This window comes from Artibeus jamaicensis, unplaced genomic scaffold (assembly GCF_021234435.1).
Source record: "Artibeus jamaicensis isolate MK-2021 breed Jamaican fruit bat unplaced genomic scaffold, CSHL_Jam_final scaffold_537, whole genome shotgun sequence".
NCBI lineage: Eukaryota > Metazoa > Chordata > Mammalia > Chiroptera > Phyllostomidae > Artibeus > Artibeus jamaicensis.
In genome coordinates this window covers 39888050-39903148 of record NW_026522047.1, presented here as the reverse complement: position 1 = coordinate 39903148, position 15099 = coordinate 39888050, and the positions used below count along the sequence as shown (strand labels likewise).

Here is a 15099-nt window from a genome sequence, read left to right as displayed (position 1 = left end):
ACATTGCTTTAATACCATTCATTTTGATGACCAAGGTATATGGTGCCCCACCTAATTTTAGGCCCCAGGAGAGTGCCTCCCTAGCCTTGTATTAGATTGCAAGGACCATTGCAGTGTCTAAGGACATCTGTAGTTGTCACGAGTAAGAGGTGCTCCTGGCATGGAGTAGGTGGGGGTAAGGGATACTGCTCAATACCCATGGTGCCCAGGACATCCCACATCCCACAAAGAGATAGACTGGGCCCCAGTGTAAGCGGTGCCGAGGGGAGACCCTGCCACAGAAAGTCTTTTTGAAGGGTCCTCATTTGGCGCCTTCCAGCTTAATTCCTATTTTTTTCCCTTGCAGAGATGGGTAGGAAAGGGTGTCTACTTGGGGACTAAGCCAAGGAGCCTGAGAAAGGGGGTTCGTTTCAAAGAAGCAAAGAAAGGAACAGCAAAGAGGAGGGAAGTGGGCAGCCCCATCCCCCCTCCTGGGGCATGTCCACCCTCCCAGTCAGGCCACTGCGTCAGCACACAGCTTCGGGACCAGCTACTAGGGGTATGATCCCAGGAGCCCAGCTTAGGCCAGATTCCCTGAGAAGCAACTGAGGAGAAAGTGGGGGCACATATGGTATATATTTGACAGTGGTTCTTGAGGTCAAAATCCTGTGACCCAATGCCACACACCCATCAGGATAGTTACTATCAGAAAGAAAACAAAACACAGAAAACAAGTGCTGGCAGGGGTGTGGAGGACCCTCGTGCACTGGTGCACTGCTGGTGGGAAGGTGAAATGGGGCAGCTGCTGTGGAAAACAGGATGGTGTTTCCTTGAAGCATTAAACATAGAATCACCGCCTAACACAGTGATTTTACTTCTGGAATCCCATTTCTGTGTACACTCAAAAAACTGAAAGCTGGATTGCAGGGGAGATAGTCCTGGGGACCCCTGACACAAAGTGGGGTGGGGGGTATTTGATAACTTTTTTGTTTAAACATGTTTGGATGGTTTCACTGATTACAATTAATGTGTGTTGTCTCTGTAATTATATTTCTTCAATTAAGGAATGAAGTCATGCCCTGGCTGGTGGGCTCAGTTGGTTGGAGTGTCATCCTGTAACCAAAATGTCATCATCAGTTCAATTCCTGGTCAGCGCACATGCCTACATTGTAGGTTCAATCCTCAAAGTGCCCGTGAAGACGACCAATCAATGCTTCTCTCTCCCTCTCTTGAATGAGGATAAAATAAATCTTAAAAGAAAAAGAAAAAAGTTGTACATGCTGGAAAACATACCTAGTCAGTTAAGAACCAAATAAGGCCAGAATCCTGGAGTCCTGGGTTTGCAGATAGGAACATAAGGCTTCAAACCAGCTCTGTAACCCAGTGACAACCCGCCCACTCAGGGTGCCTGCTTAGCCACTATGCCCTGCTGCTGCTGTCTGTGCAGCTGCCCCTTGGGGAACCCAGGAGAGGGACAAGAAATCTTGAAAAATTGCACTCACCTGAAGACACCTGCCTGCTGTGGGCTTGGGTTTCTTCGCCCAGGCCCTGCCTTCAACCAGAGCATGAATCACGGGGTCTGGGGCTGAAAAGACACCTGCAGGGGAGAACCAGGTGTGCAGACCACCTCTCTGTCTCCCGGGGTGGAACTTGGGGCCTTACCACCGGCATTCTCCTAACTCATCCAGAAGGCAGACATTAGGTCGGACGGCCAGGAGGTCCAGCCTACTTACGGTACTGGCCACAACTGTCCACTCATACAGCAATCTTAATTAAGTACCTGCCCTGGGCCGGTCAGGCTCTGCCCTAGGGGAGCAATGAAACCAGGGGGCAGCGCCACCTGGACCCTCTGGATGAGAAGAGAAAGGGGTTATAGGGGGAGGGACAAAAGGAAGGCGAGAGGTTCTTTAGGAAGGCCCTGGACTTCCAGGCGAAAGATGGTGGTTAGACTAAGCTGGACAAGGGAAGAATGAAGCATATCCCCGGATTCTGAGTCAGAAAAGCGTTAGATGGGATCCGGGATCCGGGATATATAGCGGGTGGTCGCCGGCAGTGGCCCCGGCTGGTTTAGAATCTAAATGTTGTGAGACTGGGGGGGCAGTGGAACACGGGTCCGGCACCGGATGGGCACCTCGGGATCCAAGCGTGGACATGGTGACAGGCGCAGGAGGGAGACCCCCCACGAGACAGGGGGCGACACTGCTAACAGACGCAGGCGCTGAGCGCGATAGCCTCGTGCCGCACCAAGCTAGGCTGCCTGTCCGCTTGCTGATTGGCGCTGTCGCCGCGGGGCGGGACCGGCGTGGCGCCTGCGCAGCACGCCGCCCCGCGCGCGGGCGGGTGGGCGGAGCGGGCCCCCCGAGCGGGGGCTGGCGAGCGCGGGGAGGGGGCTGAGAGGGCGGCAAAGCCGGCGCGCGCCCGACTTGGGGGTGGAGGGTGGGGGCCTGCGGGCCGGAACAGCCACGGTAAGTGGCGGCGGCGGAGGAGAAGGCAGCTGAGGCGGCGGCGGAGACCGGGGGTCCGGGCAGCGACGGCAGCGGCGGGCCGAGGAGCCGGGCGCGATGGAGCGGAAGAGGTGGGAGTGTCCGGCGCTCCCGCAGGGCTGGGAGAGGGAAGAAGTGCCCAGAAGGTCGGGGCTGTCGGCCGGCCACAGGGATGTCTTTTACTATAGGTGAATGAACGTGCCGGCCGGGCAGGGCCCCAACGAGCGCCTCCCAGCGGTCTCTGCGGCAGCCTGGGCACCCAGACCTGGGCTGCGGCCTGGGCCCCGCGCGTACGGCGTGCGTGCGTGCGTGCGTACGTACTGGCGCGCGGCTGGAGCTTGACCCGGTGCGCGTGCGTGAGCGCGCGCCGCGGTTCACCCCACCCACCGTCCGCCCAGTGCGCGTGCGCTCCTAGCGTGGACGCATGGCGTACGGATTGGCTTTGGGTGGTTGACCAGCTGCCTTCGGCGGCTGTGGCAAACATGCGGGAGGGCGGAGGGGCGCCCGACGCTGGCCAGACGCCGCTGGGAGGCAGGGGTGGGGGCTGGGCTAGGTTTTCTCTGGTGGGCTGGGAGGGCGTACCTAGGAATGCGGCTTTTGGGCCCTTCCTAGGGTAGCCGGGCCCCTGGGCAGCGTGTTTTTGAAGGGCCGCTCTTTTTCCATCTTTGGGTGTGTTCCGAGAGCGCCACCCTCCGTTGGATATGTCTTCTCCCGTAGAGGCGTGGAATGTGAGACTTTGTGAACCCAGCACACAAAGACCCTTGCCTCTCTGTTTTCGTTATTGGTAGTCTGAGGTTTTCAGAGTTAACCCTCCTCCAAATTGGAAGGAGGGGCTGCCCTTGGATCGGGAGAAGTGGCCTCTGTGGAACAAAGAATTAGTGGCAGCCCAACCCCAGACGGTGGGCCACCTGCTATTTGCTTTAGTCTTCCTTTTTTTTTCTTTTCCCCTGACTGGTAGAAGATGCTTTTGTTTCTGAGCCAGCTTTGACGGTTCCCTGCCCTTCGCCTCAAGTCCCTAGTGAAAGAGCTGGCAGGATACCTGCCTCGTGTTGAATGCCAGCGGTTGCTGGGGTGTATGCAGCCGGGTCATGGGCTCAGAAGCAGGCTGGGTGAGGCCACGAAACAGCAGAACCAACACTGTCCTCCCAGCACTCGGACAAAACCTGGGCCTTTGCTAGTCCAGTTTTGGTAGAAGGCGGGGAAGTAAACAGGAAAGGGATAGTGACTAGTCCAGGACAGGCTCGGGTTTTGGTTTCTGGTTTCCAGAAAGTGCAGGGCGCCAGTGGGGAGCCAAACTGGGCTTCGAAATGTGTATGGGAGTTGGCTGGACTCTAACTTACTGACATAGTGGCACCGCATACTGCCTTTCTCGGGGACACGTGCATTCTCCTTTGCTACCACCTACTGTGACATTACTCACAGGCTCTTTAGAAAACCTAAATCCCTTTAGTTCTGTCCTAGGTCAGTAGGGAAGCCTCGAGCTAGAAACTGCGTGCCTCATTTAATTCCAAACATGCTTGTGTACTTGCTTTCTTTTAGATTCAACAGCTGAGGCAGGACTCTATGCTTGTAGTCTTTTGTTAGTTTAATAAACACCCCTGCAGCCTCTGCTGAACGTCTGACACTGCTGGGTCCTGGCCATTCAACTGGGAGCAGGACCCCAGCCGCCGCCCCCGCTGCCCAGTTTACAGCTTAGGCACCAGCCTTCACCCTGTTACTCCTGGGTTTTAGGTGGTGCCATATGCTTAGCAGTGTAAGGATCTGTGATGGTTGGTGGTAAGGGTGTATTGGCAGGCTGGGGCAGTTCAGGGAGGGCCTCTCTGAGGAGGTTACACTGAGCTGAGCCCTAACAGGAGCCAGAAAGAGCAGTACCCAGGTAGTGGGAACTGCAGTGGGGGGCTGGAGCACTCCCAGGCTTCCTTACCCTGGAGCTTGTTAGGGCCTCAGCTGAGCGGGGCTCCACTCTGAGGCTCCAGCCCTGAGCATTGGGGTCTGGAGGTGAGGAAAAACTCCAAACTGGAGCTGGACAGATGGGACCTCAGGTTTCCCATGGCTATACTGAAGAGGTGAGGGCCTGAGATGGATGAGGAGGGGGTCCCGAGTCCAGCTCCATTCCCAGATCTCTGGCCTGAGTAACCCACCAGATACCCACCAGGTGTCTCCCTTTCTCCTAGTGGTGGGAAGTTTAGGGGGATGTGATGTGGAGCTCTGGTGTTTTCCTGGGGAATGTGGGCTCCTGGCTGCCTCACCACTTTGTGAAGACCCATGCTGAATAAGGCGACTGGGCAGAAGCACAGATTTTCCTTATTCTCTTAATGCAGTGGGGAACCAAGACAGACAATCCTGGCCTTGGGTTCTAGCCCTGCCCCTGGGAACATGTAGGCCTCGAATTCTTGGTGCCCTTGTTCAGAAACTGAAGGGAGCAAGTGTGTTCTTAGAAGAATTGCATTGCAGGGGAGGTGAGGAGATCCTACACACCTTCCCCTTGGGGCTCACCCACCCATCCCTCCATCTTGATGATTTGCCCAAGCTTCACTCCCAGAGTGTACTGAGACTGGGGGCTGAGGGGTAGAGCATGTGGTGGCAACTGCATGTTTTCTTTGTGTAAACAGCCTCACTTCTTGACATTTTCTTTTTCTTTTTTTTTTTAAGATTTTATTTATTTATCTTTTAGAGGGAAAGGGAAGGAGAGAGGGAGAGAAACATCAATGTGTGGTTGCCTTTCATGCATCCCCTGCTGGGAATTGGCCTGCAGGGAACTGGCCTGTAACCCAGGAATGTGCCCTGACCAGGAATCGAACCTCGATTGTCTGGTTCGCAGGCCCGTGCTCAGTCCACTGAGCTACACCAGCCAGGGCCACTTCTTGACATTTTCTATGCAGGCAGGAAATTGAGGACTTGGGGGAAGTCAGTACCCTGACTGAACAGATAATTCTTTGGGGTGTGTAGCATGGAGGAGATTTTTGTAAAAGATCTCATTTAAAAAGTAGAAATAGACTCAGGAAAAGTAGAACAGTAGCCCTGTCTACGGATGAGAAGTGGAGGTATAGGAAGGACCAGGGCTGAGGCAAGTATCCATCCTCTTGCATCCCTTTGGGCCCCCAGGCTCCACAACTAGCCACGCTCCCCAGTAGGCCTGCCTCCAGAGAAGGGCTGTGGTCCTCATTCATTTTCTCATTCACTAAATATCAGGGGTGTCTTCTGTGTCAGTACAGAGCTCCAAAACCTGTTTTGAAAATTGACATACAATTTCTCATTGCATACAGTTCACCCTTTAAAAGCTTATAATTTGGCAGTTTTTAGTATGTTTCACAGCATGGTACAGCCATCACCACTGTAGTTCCAGAACATTCTCATCACTCCCAGATGAAGCCCTGTGCCCATTAGTGTTGCTTTCCATTCCCTCTCTTAGCTCCTGGCACTTTTTTCAAAACAGCTTTATTGAGATAGGGTACACGTACCATATAAGTCACCCCTCTAGAATGTGCAATTGAGTGTTTTTTGGCATACTTACAGATACACACAGCTATCACCACAGCTAACTTTAGGACATTTTCATCACCCCCAAAAAGAGCTCCAGACCTTTAGCTGTCACTGCCCCATGCCCCATCTCCTAGACCTAAGTAATTGCTAATCCAAGTTGTGTCTATTACTCTATGCTCATTCATTTTTTAAAGATTTTATTTATTTATTTTTAGAGGGAAAGGGAGGAAGAAAGAAAGAGAGAAACATCAATGTGTGGTTGCCTCTCGTGTGCCCCCTATTGGGGACCTGGCCTACAACCCAGCCATGTGCCCTAGACTGAGAATCAAACCTGCGACTCTTTGATTCACAGTGGATTGATTTTCAATCCACTGAGCCACACAAGCCAGGGCCTTTTTTTTTAAAGGTTTTATGTATTTTTAGAGAGAGGGGAAGGGAGGGAGAAAGGGAAAAAAACACTGGTGCGAGAAGTGTCTCTTGATTGCCTCTCACGTGTCCCCAACAAGGGACCAGACCCGCAACCCAGGCATGAGCCCTGACTGGGAGTCAAACCAGCAACCTTTTGGTTCTCAGGCCGGCACTCAATCCACTGAGCCACACCAGCCAGGGACTTTTTTTTAATTCTCACCTGAGAATATGTTTTTGTTGATTTTAGAAGGAGGAAGCGGGGGGAGAGAGAAACATGGGGAGGTTTGATTGGGGGAACCAATCAGCGGGGAACCATTGATTGGTTGCCTTCTGTATGTGCCCTGACCGGGAATCGAACCTGCAGCCTATTGGTGCACAGGATGATGCTCCAACCAACTGAGCCGCCTGGCCAGGACCTTTCTCATTTTTTAAAGATAGAACAACCAAGGGTGGGGGGTGACTGGAGGCAAAGAAATACTGGTGAGTGTTTCATGGGGGTCCCTTCCCTCTTTGCCTTTCTGCTGCCCTGAGTGTTCACATCAGCCAATACAGAGCATAATAGAAAAGTAGGTCTTCCAGAAGAGTCCTTAGCAGCCTCAGAACCTGAGGCAGAGAGGGGACTCTGAGCTTGGGCACCCTGTCCTAGGGGATGTGGCCAGGCCAAGGGAAATAGCATAGGCTCCAGCAATGACCTTTCCTGGTCAGAGGTGCCAGCAGGGCTGACAGATCTGTGTGCACCACTATAAAAGTGGGTGTCTTTCTGGCTATGATAAATCCCATCCTGTCCTCCGTTGTGTCTTGTCTGTTATGTGCCAAGACATCTGTAGCAAGATTGGAGAGGGCAGACATGCACTTGTTCAGATTAGGGGCTTGTCCCATAGGTTTCCCCATGCCCGTCAGCAGTTGGCCATCCTCCTCCCTAGGCCTGGCACCCACAAATCCACTTCTTCTACTTGTAGATTTTCCTGTTGAACATGTCACACAAAGGACCTCACATACATTGTGGCCTTTTGTGTCTGGCTTCTCTCAGGAGCATCATGTGCTCCGGGTCCATCCACGTTGTATCAAGTGTCGGAAGGAATATTCACTCCTTTTCATGGCCGAGTGATATTCCATTGTGTGGGTGGGTCATGTTTTGTTTATCTCTTCATTAGTTGATGGACATCTGGATTGTTTCCACTTAGACCTATTGCAAATTCTGCTGCTGTGAATATTGGGGTGTAAGTTTTTGCATGGATATGTGTTTTCATTTCTCATGAGAGATAACCAGGGGTGGAATTTCTGTTCAGTCCTTTGAAGAGCTGTCTGACCATTTCCAGCGTGGCTGCACAAGTTTACATAGCAATACTGTTGCTGTGCGCTGGGCCTGGTGCTGCTGGTCTCCAGCGAGGTTGCACCGACTGTACTGCGTCCCTGTGTGTTCTAGGGGCTGAGCAGGGCGCAGAGCTTCAGAGCAGTTGTTTGGGTCCTAGCCCTGAATCTTAACATGAGATTTCACCACCCTGCCCCTCAGAAACCCCAGCTTCCAATGCTGTAGACACCAAAAGGAGACTGCTGTTAGGACCTGTCCTTCAAATACCTGCTATCATTGGGTCTTTTCTCAAAAACTCTGCCTACTTCTGTTTCTGGAATGTTCTGGAAATGACAGCTGGGGTCCCAGGGCTAGGCCCTATCCCTCTGTAGGTCCAGGTGTTCATTCCCTGCTCTCAGCTTTGGAGTATTCTGTGGGCCAGGTGTTAGGGGTATGGGGCAGCACAGCATGTCCTGCAGCCGCTGACCCCTCTCTGTCCTCAGCCCAAGTGGAAAGAAGTTCCGCAGCAAGCCGCAGCTGGCGCGGTACCTGGGTGGCTCCATGGACCTGGGAGCCTTTGACTTCCGGACCGGTAAGATGCTGATGAGCAAGATGAACAAGAGCCGGCAGCGGGTGCGCTATGACTCCTCCAACCAGGTCAAGGTGAGCTGTCCTACCCAGCTCCACCCGGTCATAGTGGAGTTGAGGACCATTTCAGACCCACGGGGTGGGGTGGGGAAGAGAGCTGATTCTGTAATAGAGTTTATTTTTCCTGGTGTTGAAGTCAAGGATTTGCTGAGGGAAGTTTGGAAGCTACAGAAAAGCAGAAAGAAGATAAAAAAACATTTGTCATTCTGTCCCTTGAGAAGTCCCCAGCTGCTTCTGGTGCCTATCACACTTCCCCTCCCAGCACATCATCTTCAACAGCTGATGTCCACACAGGTGCCCAGTGATGCTGTGTGTTCCCCAGTCTCTGATGGCTGCATGCTCAAAGGAACTTTGCCCCCTGCCTGGCTGTAGAACAGCTGGCCAGGGTGCCCCCAGGCCAGTGCTTCACAGAGAACAAGGCACAGGAGGCGAGGATGGGGCTGGTGTGTGTCCAGAGCCCCATTGAGGGCAGCAGATAGGCAGGGCCTGGGCGTAGCATGACCCTCAGGTCCCAGGGTGCCCCGGGGTGTGCTAGTGACTGGTGGACTTGGGAGTCAAGCTCGCTTCTGAGGGTCTGGTGCCAGCATGCCTGTCTCCACAGGGCAAACCTGACCTGAACACGGCCCTCCCCGTCAGGCAGACAGCGTCCATCTTCAAGCAGCCGGTGACCAAGATCACCAACCACCCCAGCAACAAGGTGAAGAGTGACCCTCAGAAAGCCGTGGAGCAGCCCCGACAGGTGAACACACACCCTACACATGCACCTGGGCCAGGTCAGCCCAGCCCTGGACCCTTAGTTCTCTCTAAGCATAGTCCATTTGTATGGGTGGATTCATGGATTTTTAAAGATTTTTAAAGATATTTATTTATTTATTTACTTATTTATAGAAAGGAAGGAGAAAGAGAGGGAGAGAAACATCAGTGTGTGGTTGCCTCTTGCATGCCCCATACTGGGGACCCGGCCCACAACCCAGGCATGTGCCCTGACTGGGAATCAAAACAGCAACCCTTTGGTGTGCAGTCTGGCACTCAATCCACTGAGCCACCGGCCAGGGCTGTGTTTATTTATTTTTTAAATGGGCTTCATTCACTTCATTTTTCTTGTACGAAATAATGTGGTGGCCACAGCTGGAGCCTGGGTCCCCCTACACAGAAGCTCTGGTGTGGGTCTTTACAAGATGGTCAGTGAGTTCCAGGCCAGGAGACTTGGTGAACACAGTCTTTACAAAGAGGTCGGGAGTGAGATATCTGTAGGTGTTAGAAATGGCAACAAAGGTGGCCTTGGCAAAGTAGCCCAGGGTGGCAGTGCAGCCCCTGGCCAAGGTGGTAGCAGTGAATGCCAGCTATCATCAGCTGATTCTTAAGCACATGGGCTGAGATGATGCTAGTGCCTCTGGGGGCAGAGATGAATCACAGCAGCACAGGGCCACAGCAGCACAGAGCCACAGCAGCCAGTCACCCGCAAGGGATGTGTGGGGCTTGTTCCCCCAGTCACCTTGCTACACAGGGACAGTAGAGAGCTTGGTCAGGATGATGGCCTCACAGATGGTAGTGGCTACTTCCTTTGAGCATTTAACACCCAGCCCAACATGACCATTGCTGTCCCCTCTGGTGACAAATGCCTTGAACCAGGTCCTCTGGCCAGTCTGCTTTTGCGCGGACATAATCTTTAAATCTTCGTCCTTTCGGGCTACCCCCAGGAAAAAGTTAGTGATCTCAGATTCCTCAGCGGCAGGAGAAGAGATAGATCTCTAGAGGCTTGATCCTTGTGTCCTTGACCAGTCAGCCCAGCTTGGTGACAGGGATCCATTCTTTGTTCTCAGCTTTGCCTCTGCGAGCAAGCTCCACGGTCTCAGCCCTGACCCTGATCCCTGCTGCTGTGACTTCAGCCCTGGGTGATGCTGCCAAATCCTCCATGGAGGCTGCCATGGCCTCCCATTCTAGGGTCCCCAGTGCCTCTGGGCCCTCCTGCAGCACAGGCGTCATCCACCATTTAGTGTTTCCTTGTTTCCCAGCTTACTCTTTAGAGCCTGCAGCAGTGGGTCCCTCAGCCCAGGCAGGAGCAGCCACCCCAGAGCCTAGCTGTGTAGAAGCAAAGCCCCACGCAGAGAGCTGGTGGGACACTGTTTTCTTGAATAGGCACTTAAATTTTGTTGGGTTGTTTTAAATAAGATCATACACATACTGCTTTATAACCTGTTTTTTCAAAAGCCAAGAATTACCGTGTTTTCCTCGGTATTTACAAATAACCCTACTCTGTATAGCGGGTGTGTGGGACGGTGATCTTTTGGGAAACATAACCTGTCAACGTCAACAGTGCATCTGACATTCTATGTCTTCATCCTGCCAAAAACTGGAGTTGGAGTTTCTCTGCCCTGGGAGGACCAGCCTGGATGTGGGTCCTGCTGGGTCTGGGGCAGGAATATCCCCCTTGGCCCATGGCACCCTCACCTCCCAAGCTGGATGCCAGCAGCCCCAGCCAAGGTGGGGGTCAGAAGTCAGGCTGAGACCAGCATACTGCATGTAGACAGGCTTCAGCCATCGCCCGGACTGCTGTGGTTTACCTGCACATGGGGGTGGTTTGCCTTCCCATCAGCCTCACATCTGTCTGTGTTCTGTGATAGCTCTTCTGGGAAAAGAAGCTGAGTGGCCTGAATGCCTTTGACATTGCAGAGGAGCTTGTGAAGACCATGGACCTCCCCAAGGGCCTGCAAGGTAACCCAGTCTCCGGGATGGGTGGGCTTTAGGAGGGGGGCCAGGCCTGCGGTAGGGAGGAAGGGCTCCTCCAACCTTCAGCTTTGGATCAAAGGGGCCACAACCACCTGGTTCCTGGTCCTGGAGATAGCTACACAGAGCAGAACACAGCTAGGATGGAGGGGGAACCAGCAGGATGTGTCTCTCCTGGGGGTTCCTGGAAAGACTGGGGTGTGATTTTGCTCCTGCATCACAAACAGCACCACCTGCCCCTGAGCACATAGCACCCCTTTTCTGAAGTGAGAGCAGTGGCCTGCCCATAAGGGTGGTTTGGGAACAACATCCGAGACCAAGGGACAAAGGCCAGTGCCTGGTGGTGATTGCCCTTCCTGCGCCCCTGCAGGCGTGGGACCCGGCTGCACAGACGAAACCTTGCTCTCAGCTATCGCCAGCGCCCTGCATACTAGCACCATGCCCATCACTGGGCAGCTCTCAGCTGCTGTGGAGAAGAATCCCGGGGTATGGCTCAACACGGCCCAGCCCCTCTGCAAGGCCTTCATGGTGACTGATGAGGACATCAGGTAGCTTCCCTCCCACCCCACCCTCTCTCTGGCTCGTGGCTGATGTCTTCAAACCCTCATGGGTATGAAGTCTTTGAGGGTCCTGCTGAAGGGTGGCATACGGGCTGTGGCGCAGAGGGGAGGCTGTAGACAGTGGTGGCAACTAGGTACCTGACAAGAACAGGAAGTACCATACTAGGTGAGAAGTGAGGATAGACACATCCTAGGGCTTGAGTGCTGGGCCTCAGTGGTGCCCAAGTGCAGGTGGACTTCAGGGGGAGGTGTCCATTTGCTAGAACCTCCTGGGAAGGCCTGGTAAAGAGGCACTAGGCAGGAAACATCTACAAGTGCAAAAAGGATAAACACTCATCCTTTAAACTTCAAAATGTCCGTGCACAGCTGAGGTCAAAAGAAGTTAGGAACTGTAGGGACCCTCCACAAAGGTACTAGAAACCAGAGCACGCTTGGCCTGAGTGATGTATGTGGTGCAGTGGTGGGTATGCAGGCCTCCTGTCTTGGGAATTGGGGGTTTAAAAGTTCATGGGTGTGAGAGAGATGCCCCGGTGCCCCATGCAGAGTGAGGACATGGAACTAAGGTAATACACACACCCACACAAAATCCCCCATGCCAGAGTCTGCCCAAGGGAAAGGGCAGGAGAGGGAATTGAAAGTATAAGAAAAAATACAACTGTCCGAAAAGAATAGAAGGATTTTTAAGTTAAGCAGAACTATAAATAGTTACTAAAATGTAGGAGATGAGGGGCCAGTAGTGCAGACAGGACAGAGTGAGAGAGGGGGGGGCTCCCTCCACATGTGGACAGGGACTGGGCCAACATTTACCAGACCTGGTGACAGGTTGGATTTACCTTACAGTGAAGATGCAGAACTGGAGTCAAGGGGAGGATCTTAAAAGCCACAGAGGGTGGAGTGGGGGGCAGATGGACAAGCAGATCAGGCTACAGGCTGTGTTCTTTACCATGGTAACGAGCCAAAAGACAGAGAAAGCCATTCCCCACCGAGTTATTTACTTACAAAGCTGCAGTGGTGGAGTGGACACTCAGTGGTTCCTTTTCCTCTTTGCAAACCCCACCAAAGTGATAGTAAAACAGCTCACACTTGTGCATTAGACCAGAAGAGCCAAGCAACAGGTGACCGGCCGCCCATCTGGGCAGGGGAGAGCCACCAAGCAGACCAAACTGATCAGGGGAGTGCTTGCCAGGTGGTGGGGAGAGGGGGTGGTGGAGCAGGAGTCAGGTGTCCTTCTGAGCACTTGGAGCCTGCAAACCCCAGGGCTCAGCCCCCACAGAGGTGGAGTGCACCAACCAGAAGGCTGAGTCAGAGCTGCTTGCTTGACAAGGGAATGTGAGCCATAGGCCACAGCTGGAGGTCCCTCAGCCCCAAAATGACCAGCCTGTGTATGTCTGTGCGACCCATCCTCTGGCCTTGCACCCTGGTCATCCTGGAGACAGGGACCTATCCTGCCAGTGCTCCGTGTGTCCCTAGGAAGCAGGAGGAGCTGGTGCAGCAAGTCCGAAAGCGACTGGAGGAGGCACTGATGGCTGACATGCTGGCCCATGTGGAGGAGCTGGCCCGGGATGGTGAGGCGCCACTGGACAAGCCGGGGGCTGAAGATGACGTGGAGGATGAGGAAGATGAGGAGGAGGAGCCTGACCAAGACCAGGAAATGGAGCATGTATAGAGTGGGTGCGGGTGGACCCCCCCAGCCATAGCATGCACTTGGGTAGTGACCATGGGGGGTGGGGGAGAGGCAGTCCAAGAGTCCTTGGGACCTGTTCCATGCCAGGTGTCTGCTGTGCCAGGAGACCTCCTGTCTCCCTGGGAGGTGCCCAGTGTGGCCTGGCCCTCCTTGTCTTTCCAGAGGCCCTGCTTGAGCTCCGCCTGTGTGGGCACCTACAGCCCTTGCCTTGTTGGGACCAGGTTGGGGGGAAGGTGGCTTCCCTCCCTTCCCAGGTGTGTCCACTCCTCCAGGCCACTGGAGCATCTGGGGTTCACAGCAGGAGGATGGCCCCCTGCACAGTGAACCCCCATGTTTGCTCCTCATTCAAGGGCCAGGCTTCTGGAAGTGCTGGTCACTCCTGGGTCCCACCTGTAGGGGCCTTTCTCTTTGGATCATGGCTCCTGGGTGCTGCTGGGCCTCTGGACTCAGTGTGGCCACCCTGAGCTTCTTGGACAGGACAGCTGCCCATGGGCAACCTGCACAGTTCCTGCGGGGTCAGAGGAAGCTTCTGGAAATAGTCTTGCCTCCATATCATTGTGAGGGACAATCCTCTGGGCCAGCCTGTCAGCCTCCCAGAAGGGGTTGCAGGACAGTTCCCTGAGTACCCACCTAGCTGGGAAAAGCCACAACGCTTGGAGCGTGCCCCAAAACGAGCGGCACAGCCCAGATGTTTCCTTCAATAAACCGGTGGTACAAACCAGGCTGAACACCCTGTTGTGTGTGCTGCACGTGGATGTAAAGACATCTGGACTTCACATCTGAAAACCTCGTTGTCTTTGGCCTGGCAGGCCCTGCCTAAGGGTCAGCTGCTGGCAACGGAGGACTCTGGGAGCACAGTGGGGCTGACATACCTGCCTCAGCTTCCTGCTGTATAACGGACAGTTAATGCCCAGCACTCTGCATTGTGGGTTCTCTTGTGGCCTGGCTGGAGCTGCCACTGGGTCCCAGGCTCCTGTGTGTTCTCATCCTGAGGTACGTTTCACAGCCAAGTATTTCCAACTGCCACACCCAGAACAGTGGCCTCTGGGGAGCATTGGGGGTGGGAGTCGTTAGAATCCTGTTACTTCACCTGTCTCCTGCAGTCCCGGTGCCTCAGGAGAGGGGTGCCACCTTGTGCTCGCTCTGCCCTAACCAGCAGCCTATGACTGTCGGCAGGGACCCTGATCAGTCAGGCTACATGGTGGGCATGTGGGCATGGGAGCCCCTCAGAGTATTGTAGGGGGTTGCTGCCTGCTCAGTCTTCCAGGGATGCTGGTCCTTTCAAGTCAAGTTGAAGCACAAATCCTGAGAACCATGAAAGTTGCCTGAGAATGGGGTAGGCCTTGCCCTGGGTAGGACTTGGTGCCAGGAAGGTCAGAGCCTCCTAGGAAGGAGAGCCTTCCCGGCCGCTGTTCAGACTTGAGCGCCTGGGCCATAAGTCCTGCCTTGCTCCTCAGTGGGTCTGGGTGGAAGGGCTGCACAGAGACTGCTGTGGAAGATGTACGACTGAATAAAGCCATCTTTGGTGAGCGTAGTTAGACCCCGCATTCACTCTGAAGAGTAGTGTTGTGTCTGAGCAGTGCAGGCCTTGCCCCGGCTCCCCAGGCCTACACTCCACGGTTGTCATCAGTCCTCGGCTGGATGACAATGGAATCAGGACGGCCTGGCCAGTCCCAGGGGAGTGATTTCCCTGTGGTCCCAAGAAGGACTCCAAGGTGCAGGCCTTTTGACAGTAACAGGTCCCAGCACTGTTAGTATCAGTATGGAGGCTTCCAGAAGACATGGGGCTCCTGTACCTGCTGGGTGGAGTTCCAGGGCTCCTTTAAAGCACCTGGA

The 15099-nt window shown here is 54.1% G+C and overlaps 1 protein-coding gene and 1 long non-coding RNA gene across 3 annotated transcripts; one reads left to right on the top strand and one right to left on the bottom strand.

The window, feature by feature from the left end:
- Nucleotides 1-837: 837 nt before the first annotated feature.
- LOC128626380 (uncharacterized) lies at nucleotides 838-2340 on the bottom strand. The gene is made up of 2 exons (XR_008390314.1): nucleotides 1482-2340; nucleotides 838-1229 (listed from the first exon to the last, which is right to left on the bottom strand). It is a non-coding gene; the product is annotated as an uncharacterized LOC128626380 (long non-coding RNA).
- A 104-nt stretch (nucleotides 2341-2444) lies between these two features.
- Nucleotides 2445-13991, top strand: MBD3 (methyl-CpG binding domain protein 3). 2 transcript variants are annotated; one of them, XM_037138122.2, is made up of 6 exons: nucleotides 2445-2554; nucleotides 8148-8307; nucleotides 8894-9031; nucleotides 10917-11007; nucleotides 11390-11567; nucleotides 13050-13991. In XM_037138122.2, exons 1-6 carry the CDS (start codon nucleotides 2541-2543, stop codon nucleotides 13243-13245), a joined length of 777 nt encoding a protein of 258 aa, XP_036994017.2. In that variant the 5' UTR covers nucleotides 2445-2540; the 3' UTR covers nucleotides 13246-13991. The 2 variants fall into 2 exon arrangements, with proteins under 2 accessions (XP_036994017.2, XP_036994013.2); XM_037138118.2 differs by having other exon boundaries at nucleotides 2445-2650.
- Nucleotides 13992-15099: the final 1108 nt, after the last annotated feature.

What these genes read in the sequence shown, in the direction of transcription:
- MBD3 (XM_037138118.2), top strand. Translation starts at nt 2,541, where the DNA reads ATGGAGCGGAAGAGGTGGGAGTGTCCGGCGCTCCCGCAGGGCTGGGAG. An exon ending in AGGGATGTCTTTTACTATAG is followed by an intron (nt 2,651 to 8,147) that starts GTGAATGAACGT and finishes CTCTGTCCTCAG; the next exon opens with CCCAAGTGGAAAGAAGTTCC. An exon ending in CCTCCCCAAGGGCCTGCAAG is followed by an intron (nt 11,008 to 11,389) that starts GTAACCCAGTCT and finishes GCGCCCCTGCAG; the next exon opens with GCGTGGGACCCGGCTGCACA.